We start from the raw sequence: 9,271 nt of genomic DNA on the forward strand, positions 1-9,271 counted from the left end.
ACACTTCTCAAAACCTGTTTCGGAACACTCGGTCCACCTTCTTGCCCATAAGAATCCGTTGGCTTCATTCAAACGGGCCGCCTTCGTCAACACCCAATCAGAACGTCCGATCTTCAGCTACCGACCAATGAACGAATGCAATAGATAAGGGGGAAAGTAGGCATGAAGCCATCTCGCAGCGCCATTACACTTTAGGGCAGGGAGGTTAAGAAGCCGGCATGGCGCTCGGGTCAATAAAATCGATAGCTGGAACCTGCCTGTGTTCTAGGCAGCGGCGGTGCAGGAGCAGCGCCGCCATCTTCCCCGAAGGCATCTTCCGGTGCCTCTTACCCAAGTTCCAGCCGGAGTTTCCTGAGTAACGGTGTGGTCTGTGTTGGGCAGCCTTGGCCCCCCAGGCGGCCGATTCAGATTTCCTCCGGGCCTTCCCGGTCGGGCTCCCAGGTCTCCAGGTGCGCGGTGCCCCGGATGGCGCCGCCCTCGGCTCCGCTCCCTGCGCAGGCACCAGGAGAGGCTGCACCTACTCGGAGAAGGGGCCGGAGGCCAAGGGCCTTGAAGTTCGCGGACGTGGCCGTGTACTTCTCCTCGGAGGAGTGGGGCTGTCTGCGGCCCGCGCAGAGGACTCTGTACCGGGATGTGATGCGCGAGACCTACGGCCTCCTGGGCGCGCTCGGTGAGGCCCGGCCCAATCGGCTTACGCGGGGCCTAAGGGATGATGGAGCTTGAGGGCGGGGTAGAGTGGGGGCAGGGACCCAGGGTCCTGACCTGCGACCAGCTCTTAGGGGTGGGGGCAGAGCCTCGGCATATTTTTTAAGCATCATTTCCGAGGCCAGCCCTCTGACTGGTTCTCTTCCCCAGGATGTGCAGGTCCCAAACCAGCTCTCATCTCCTGGTTGGAGCGAAATACCGATGATTGGGAACCGGCAGCCCTAGATCCGCAGGAGTACCGGAGATGGGTAACATTCCAGAGAAGTGAGTGAAAAACGCCCGTGAAGACCCTGCAGCCCTCAAGTGTAACTCTGTAAACTCTACCGACCCAACCTAGAATTTTGGTCTGGTTAGGGGTAACCGGGTTGCTTGTACTGTAGGCAAACTAACTACTTGCAATACTCCACTGACATAAATGAATCACTGAGTTTTGAAAAAGATCCTGCTTCCCAGGATCTGGGACCTAGCCTTCATTGCACTCTGGAAGAGTAGGAAGAGACGTTAAGCACTGAGCCATCTCTCACTGAGCCATTGGCCCACGGTTCACTCTTTCCTTTAAAAAAGAAAAGGCCCATGTGCTCCTAGGGCTGTGAACTACTGCATGAAATACACTCTAACGTCTTTAACATTGTGCTTCTAGACCAACTACATACATAATTGGGAGTTGTCTTAGTGTCTGTGTTATAACAAGCATGACCAAAAGCAGCTTGGGGAGGAAGGGGGCTTATTTAATTTACATTTTCAGCTCATCATCAAAGGAAGTCAGGGCAGGAACTAAAGCAGAAGCCATGAGGAAGGCTGCTTACTGGCTTCTTCCCTGCTTTCTTATATGTCCAGGAACACCTGCCTAGATGGCACCACCCACAGTGGGCTTGGCCCACACACATCAATCACTAATTAAGAAAATGCAGGCTTGCCTAGAGGCCAGTCTGGTGAGGGCATTTTGTTCATTGAGTTCCCTCTTCCTAAATGACTGTAGCTGATGTCAAGTTGACATAAAATAATCCAGCACAATTGACCCTTTGTCAGCTTGACACACAAACACACCCCTGTTAACTACAACCTTCCCTTACTTGTTTATCCCCTGGTCTCAATTCAAACACTCCAAAAGTTGGGTGTCCTTACAGTGTCCAAATTCTCTTTCAAAAAGTTTCTCTAGAATATCCAAAATCTCTCTAAAATTAACTATGGGTTCCTGTAAAAGTAATAATAATAACAACAATGATAAGCTATATACTTTATTCCAAATAGTAATAACCAGGGCACAGTTACAATAAAATCAAAGCAAAAGTCTAACAGTGTGAACTTCTCAACATCAGACTTCTGAAACTCCTGATCTTCTATGTCCAAAGGGCTTGGCAGTGGCACCTCTGTGACTGTCATCCACAGCACACGCAGCTTGCTTCCTAAGCTCAAGCCAACCCCACAACTGCTGCTGTGGGGGCGGTCAGCCATGGTAATGGTAACTGCAAAATGCCAGGGCTACATCTTCAGTATTCTCTCCTGGGCTTTCTTTAGAGACATCCTGCCAAGCCTCAGTTCCTCTCTCTGAACCCTTCAATCCGAGGTTTCTAGCTAAATTGAAGCTGCACATTCACCAGTGGTCTGTGCTTGCCTGTCAGAGTGCCAACCCTCAGTTGCTCTCCATTACCCTTTATACCTTTGAAAACTAATAATACTTGTGAAACTAACATATGATGAAGTTCAGCTGCCAACATGAGATGCTGCCTTGGCCCCATCATGGACCACAGCTCTGTGTGCTGACCCTGAGGAAATATTCCCAGATTTATGATCCTTGGTGATACTGGTATTTTTTTTTTAAGCATGCTAATTTCTCAGACCAGCTGACCAGCATTAATTGTCCTAGCTAAGCACAGGTTTCTCTTTAGTTGTTCTTAATTAAAAATATCACATAGATACAGGGTGGTGGTGCATACCTTTAATCCCAATACTTGGGAGGCAGAAGCAGGCAGATCTCTGAGTTCAGGGCCAGCCTAGAGTACAGGGCGAGTTCTAGGGCAGCCAAGGATAACAGAAACCCTGTCTTTAAAATAAAGTTTTAAAAAATATATATGTGTATATATTATGTGATATGTATGTATGTCTTGGTAGAGTGTTTAAGGGAGTCTCAGGCTTCCCTCTAGAACTTCACAAACTAGGCCTCTATCATTTGCACTGCTCTCAGCATTATCTTCTAATTTCCCACAGAATAGCCCCCATACCTTGAGTACTCAGTAGCTTTCCCTGCACAAAGTTGCCACCACACTCTCCTCAAAACAGATGGTTAGGTCTGTCACAGCAATACCCCACTCCTGGTGCCAGTTTCTGTCTTAGGGTTTTTATTGCTGTGATAAACACCATGGCCAAAGGCAGCTTGGGCATGAAAGGGTTTACTGCACTCCCACTTTCACATTATAGTGTGTCCATCAAAGGAAGCCAAGGCAAGAACCGAAGCAGAGGCCATGGAGGAGGGCTGCTTACTGGCTTGCTCAGCCTGCTTTCTTATATACCCCAAGGCCACCTGTTCAGGGATGGCACCAAAATGGGAGGGGCACTCTCACATCAATTATTACTTAAGAAAGATGCCCCACAGGCCAACCCTGTGAAGGCATTTTCTCTACTGAGATTCCTTCTTCCCAGATGATTCCAGCTTGTGTGGAGTTGACATAAAACCAGTACAGGAATGCATTAAAAATGCAAATTCTGACTAATAAATTTTTTTTAAAAAAGGGAGGGAGAGGGAGAAGGGACTTACATGTGAAACAAGCTTGTTCCCTAACTACAACTAATAAATAAATTAAAAAAAATAAAAATGCAAATTCTGGGCTGGAGAGATGGCTCAGTAGTTAAGAGCACTTGCTGCTTTTCCAGAAGCCCTGAGGTCAGATCCCAGAACCCACACTGGGACAGTTTACAACTCTGTAAGTTCAGTCCCAGGAGACCAATCACCATCTTCTCTCATGAAACCACCCTTAGAATCTATAGTAATCGGCAAAAAGGGAAGTGTAGTAAAATGGGCATACAGTTACATGCTGTATGCTGTGGTGTTTTATGTAGGGAAGGTTTAGAGAAACCATATGCAATTGTAATGCATCATAAAACCCTGTAAGGCTAGGCGCTGTGCACGCCTTTAATCCTAGCATTCAGGAGGCAGAAGCAGGTGGGGCTTTGTGAGTTTGGTCTGCAAAGTGAGTTCCAGGACAGACTCCAGAGCAACACAGAGAAACCCTGTCTTGAAAAACCAGCAAATGAATGAATGAATGAATGAATGAATGAATCCCTGTAAGGATGGCATAGAGTGCTGCTCAGGGGGTAGAGTGCTTGCCTCATATGTGCACACTTAGGGTTTAATTCCCCAGCACTGCATAAATAGGTGTGGTGCCTGCTTGTAATGTTAGCACTTGGAGGGTAGAAGCAGAATAAGATGTTCAAGGTCATCCCCCACCTTACATAGTGAGTTGGAAGCCAGCCTAGAGTACATGAGACCCTGTCTAAACAACCCCCCCCCCCAAACATTGGGAGAAACTAACAGTTTCTACAGGGTAGTTGGGAACAAAGGTTTCTGTGTACCCCACAGAGCTACCCCACACCTACTAAAAACAAAACAAGTTTTTTGTTTGATTATTTTTAAGGACAAAGTCTTGTGCATTTTAGTAAAGGTATGTAAGCAAGGATGAGCCACTTTATGTGGTGCAGGATCAAATCCAGGGCTTCATGAATTCCAGGCAAGCATGCTGCCAAACCAGCCAAACCCTTAGCCCCCAAACCCTCTGTTTTAAAAGTCAACTTAACTCCCCCCCCCCCAATCTTACATGAGCTGGATGCAGAGCTCTAAATGCCTTCCACATTTGTACGACATTTTTAGCTCTCTGACACTAACAATTGACAGAATCTCAGTGTATTAGTCTTGTAAGTCTTAACGTTACTAGGCAAGCATACAGCCCAGTATTTAATTTCTCTGTTTCCTGGTAGAAACCAGAACCAGACAGAAGAATGAAGAGAAGCAAGTATTCCCACCGAAGGAAATGCCCCGAAAAGGGAAACGAGGGCGGAAGCCCAGCAAACCCCGGTTGATTCCCAGGCAGACATCTGGGGGCCCCATCTGCCCTGACTGTGGCTGTACCTTCCCTGACCACTCCGCCATGGAGAGCCACAAATGTGCCCAGAATCTGAAGAAGCCCTACCCTTGCCCGGACTGTGGGCGTCGCTTTTCCTACCCATCCCTGTTGGTCAGTCACCGGCGGGCACACTCTGGTGAATGCCCTTACGTTTGTGACCAGTGTGGCAAACGTTTTTCCCAGCGTAAGAACCTGTCTCAGCACCAAGTCATACACACAGGCGAGAAACCCTACCACTGCCCTGACTGTGGTCGCTGCTTTCGGCGGAGCAGGTCCTTGGCCAATCACCGGACCACGCATACGGGCGAGAAACCTCATCAGTGCTCTAGTTGTGGGCGTCGCTTCGCCTACCCATCTCTGCTTGCTATCCATCAGCGGACACACACAGGAGAGAAGCCCTATATCTGCCTAGAATGCAGCCGTCGCTTCCGCCAGCGCACTGCCCTGGTCATCCACCAGCGCATCCACACTGGAGAGAAGCCTTACCCCTGTCCTGACTGCGAGCGGCGGTTCTCCTCCTCCTCTCGCCTGGTTAGCCACCGGCGTGTGCACTCTGGGGAGCGGCCTTATGCCTGTGAGCACTGTGAAGCCCGCTTTTCCCAGCGCAGCACCTTGCTCCAACACCAGCTCTTGCATACAGGCGAGAAACCCTACCCCTGCCCGGACTGCGGACGTGCCTTCCGAAGGAGCGGCTCCTTGGCTATCCATCGCAGCACCCACACAGAGGAGAAGCTGCACGCTTGCGAGGACTGTGGCCGACGCTTTGCCTACCCTTCACTGCTGGCCAGTCATCGGCGTGTGCACTCAGGCGAGCGGCCCTATGCCTGTGACCTTTGCTCCAAACGCTTTGCCCAGTGGAGCCACCTAGCTCAACATCAGCTTCTGCACACGGGGGAGAAGCCTTTCTCCTGCCTTGAGTGTGGCCGATGCTTCCGACAGAGGTGGTCTCTGGCTGTCCACAAGTGCAGCCCCAACACCCCCAATGGTAGCCCTAGACCTGTTATAGAAGGGCCCAGTCAGAGGAGCAGTGTCCTTTAGCACGACAAAGACTATGGGAGATCACTTTATGGAGGGGTTCAGAACTCGGGAGGAGCTGCCAGAAGTCATACAGGGGGGAGCAGAACTAAAGCCCTGGTCCCCTGCCCCACATCCTGAACTCCAGCGTACTCCAGCACACTGGCTGCCTTACAGCACGTCTAAAGCAGTTATCCGGAGAGATGACACCATTTGATTAAAGTTTCCAAGCAAACCTATCTTAAAATAATGTGGGTCCCCCCCCCCAATTTCTTTAGGGTTGCCTTCTTAGTTTTTGTGTAAAGGTTACATTCAATCAGGAGAACCTCATTTGTAGAGGGCAGAACCTTCCCTGCTCTGCCTTTCTATATCACGAGAAAAACCACTCCTGCCAGGTGATAGGCCATGCTGAAAGCTACCTCACATGGCAGGCATTTCCTTGGGGATGGTGCTAACTTTTAGAAGGCTATATGCTGCAGTCTCCTTTGAAAACGTGGCCTAGGATATGTTTGGACTTTACCCACATGGTGGCTCTTCAGAAAACCTAATCACAACTGCTTTGTGCCCCAAGTTGGTCACATGTGTGGGGGTAGGGTTGGGGGGGTGGTCTTACTGCCTCAAGCAATCTTTAACTTGTGACTTGGGTCATTCTCATACCTCAGCCTTCTGAGTAGCTGGGAGTGGTAGGCTGGTGCCACCACATCTAGCTCTAGTCAAGCATTCTTTTTTTTTTTTTTTTTAAAGGTGCATATACATATTTTAAAGATTTATTTATTTCTATTTTATGTGTTTGCGTGTTTTGCCTGCATGTATATCTATGCACCGTGTTTGGGCCTGGTGCCCAAGAGAGGCCAGATGAGGGCATCATATTCCCTGGAAATGGAGTTACAGATAGTTGTGAGCCACCATGTAGATGTATACTGGGAATCAAACCACATGCTCTTAACCACTGAGCCATCCACTCCAGCCTCTGGGCAGTCATTCTGTGAAGAGTGGCTCTCAGTTCCCACAGGAGAAATCTCTGACTGTGCTGTTTTTAGTGCTTCTTCTGAAGGATCAGACGAGAACAACAGCACCACAGCATATGCTGTGCACCCCTCCCACCTGTTCTGTTTTTAGCTACTCAAGGCAGCACTGATTTGAGGGGAATGCCAGTGTGTTTGTTGGGTTTCAGACCTCTAAACACCCTAACCTACCTTCCTTCCTTTCTTTCTCTCTCTTTCTCTCTCTCTCTCTGGGTTTTTCGAGACAGGGTTTCTCTGTGTGGCTTTGGAGGCTGTGCTGGAACTCGCTCTGTAGAACAGGCTGGTCTCCAACTCAAAGAGATCCACCTGCCTCTGCCTCCCGAGTTCTGGGATTAAAGATCTGCACCACCAGCCCTAACCTTTCTTTTTAGAGATCTGATAAAACCAAATCTTCTTTACCATATCGGAAAATCAGTTCAGGTTGTATCTGAGGCATCAGCACAGTAAACAGAGAGGTTTGATTTTTTTTTTTTTTTTTTTTTGAGACATGGTTTCTCTGGCTGTCCTGGTACTTACTCTGTAGACCAGGCTGGCCTTGAATTCACAGAGATCCAGAGATCCACCTGCCTCTGCCAAATGCTGGAATTAAAGGTGTGCACCACCACTGCCCGTCGAGATGTTTGATCTTTAAGAAAAAGTGAGAGACTGGAATCTAGCAGCAAGAGGTGAACATGGAGGTTGAGTTTGCTACAGGTAGCTAGTGGCCTGGAAAATCCCTGGGAACTGGGTCTTATTTTTTTTTCCTGGTTTACATCAAATTTAGGAGACAGCATGGAACCTTCCATGGGGCCCCATTCAACTTTTGCTCATAAGGGAATTAAAGGAGGGTAGAAGCCATGTGAGCACTGTCTTAAATTTGTTTTGCTTCCATGGTACCCACTGACTTAGGTGCTTAGTAAAACTTTGGTACCCTTTTGCCCTCAGCAGCTACACCAAAGTGGACTTTGTAAACATGACTTCCCATCTTCCAGCAGCTGAACTGCATCCTCCTGCAGTCGAGTCTTCCTACAGTGTGCCTGATCTCAGCACTAGGTGGGGAGCAGACAGGATTCATCGATTTGTAATTACCTCTGTTTAGGTGTTTAGCAACCTGATTGTAACCCTTTGTTTCTTTGTGGATAAATGAGTGCTCTCCGGGCAGGGCCTTGCCAGATAGAGTTTCATTAAAATATTTAATGGATAAATTCTGCTCCTTCTGGAATTAATCTTTACAAAATGTGAATCTAACTCTTCGGCTGAGAAGAAATTCTCTGTTATGATGGAGATTGAACCATTAGCCCATGCACCCTGCCTTTCCCTAGCCAGGACCTAGGATGTCTGCAAAACCTCTATCTGTTACCACTGACTAGTGAAGGAATTCCTCATACAGGAATTTCACAGTGCTTCTGGGCAAAGGTGTAACTTAAAAACATGAAAGCTGTCATGGCTAACTTCCATCAGGTCCATGGAGAGCAGAAGTAAGAATGTTAGAGGCTTCTCTGTTGTCAGGGGCCATTCCACATGTGATTCCCAACCTTTATTCAATGAGAACCCCATCATCTTCCTAATAAATTCTTCTTTATAAAATATATGAAAAAAGTCACACAGTACTGTCGAATAGGACTGTGATCCGTGTTCCTTTCCCAGCCTCAGCCTTAGTTGCTAGTTCTTAGCAGTGAACCTTTAGTGAACCTTTTGTTCACTAAAAGACCACGAAGAGACTATCTATACTTTGTTGCCCTCTCCTGGTTTCCCAGTGTACCTACTAGTGTACTTGTTTCCATCATTTCTTGGGGGAGTCCTTCATGTGCGAAGTTCATCAACAATAGCTGTTCCTGGAGTCTCTTCTTCTTCTTCTTCTTCTTCTTCTTCTTCTTCTTCTTCTTCTTCTTCTTCTTCTTCTTCTTCTTCTTCTTCTTCTCCTCCTCCTCCTCCTCCTCCTCCTCCTCCTCTTCCTCCTCTTCTTCCTCCTCCTCCTCCTCCTGCTCATCTTCCTCCCCCTTCTTTTTGATACTAAGTCATGAAGTTTATTTTAGCCGGGCTTTGGTGGCGCACACCTTTAGTCCCAGCACTTGGAAGGCGAGACAGGCAGATCTCTGTGAGTTCAAAGCCAGCCTGGTCTACAGAGAGAGTTCCAGGACAACCTCCAAAGCTACAGAGAAACCCTGTCTCAAAAATCCCCCCTCCCAAAATAAAACAAAAACAAAACAACAAAAAACCCAAACAAATGAAAAACCAATATTTTGAGCCAGGCAGTAGTTTTCTTCACTAATTAGGTATTTCACCAATGTGGTAGAACACCTGGCTAAACCTGCTGAAGAGAGGAAAATTGTTTTTTTTTTTTGTTTTTTTTTTTTTTTTTTTTTTTTATCAAGTATTTACTATGCACTTATGAGGATAAGGAATTTTTAATTTATTAATTTATATTTT

General features: G+C 47.5%; 1 protein-coding gene across 1 annotated transcript; it reads left to right on the forward strand.

Annotated features, from left to right (window-relative positions):
* Positions 1 to 431: 431 nt before the first annotated feature.
* On the forward strand, positions 432 to 8,046 carry Znf689 (zinc finger protein 689). Its single transcript, XM_027404563.2, has 3 exons — positions 432 to 670; positions 856 to 969; positions 4,678 to 8,046. Exons 1-3 carry the CDS (start codon positions 466 to 468, stop codon positions 5,859 to 5,861), a joined length of 1,503 nt encoding a protein of 500 aa, XP_027260364.1. The 5' UTR covers positions 432 to 465; the 3' UTR covers positions 5,862 to 8,046.
* Positions 8,047 to 9,271: the final 1,225 nt, after the last annotated feature.

This window comes from Cricetulus griseus, chromosome 3, assembly GCF_003668045.3.
Source record: "Cricetulus griseus strain 17A/GY chromosome 3, alternate assembly CriGri-PICRH-1.0, whole genome shotgun sequence".
Classification (NCBI taxonomy): Eukaryota; Metazoa; Chordata; class Mammalia; order Rodentia; family Cricetidae; genus Cricetulus; species Cricetulus griseus.

Excerpts from the sequence above, each read along its gene's own strand:
- Znf689 (XM_027404563.2), top strand. The coding sequence starts at position 466 with ATGGCGCCGCCCTCGGCTCCGCTCCCTGCGCAGGCACCAGGAGAGGCT. Across the intron at positions 671-855 it reads CGGCCTCCTGGGCGCGCTCG|GATGTGCAGGTCCCAAACCA; the intron begins GTGAGGCCCGGC and ends TCTCTTCCCCAG. Across the intron at positions 970-4,677 it reads ATGGGTAACATTCCAGAGAA|AAACCAGAACCAGACAGAAG; the intron begins GTGAGTGAAAAA and ends GTTTCCTGGTAG.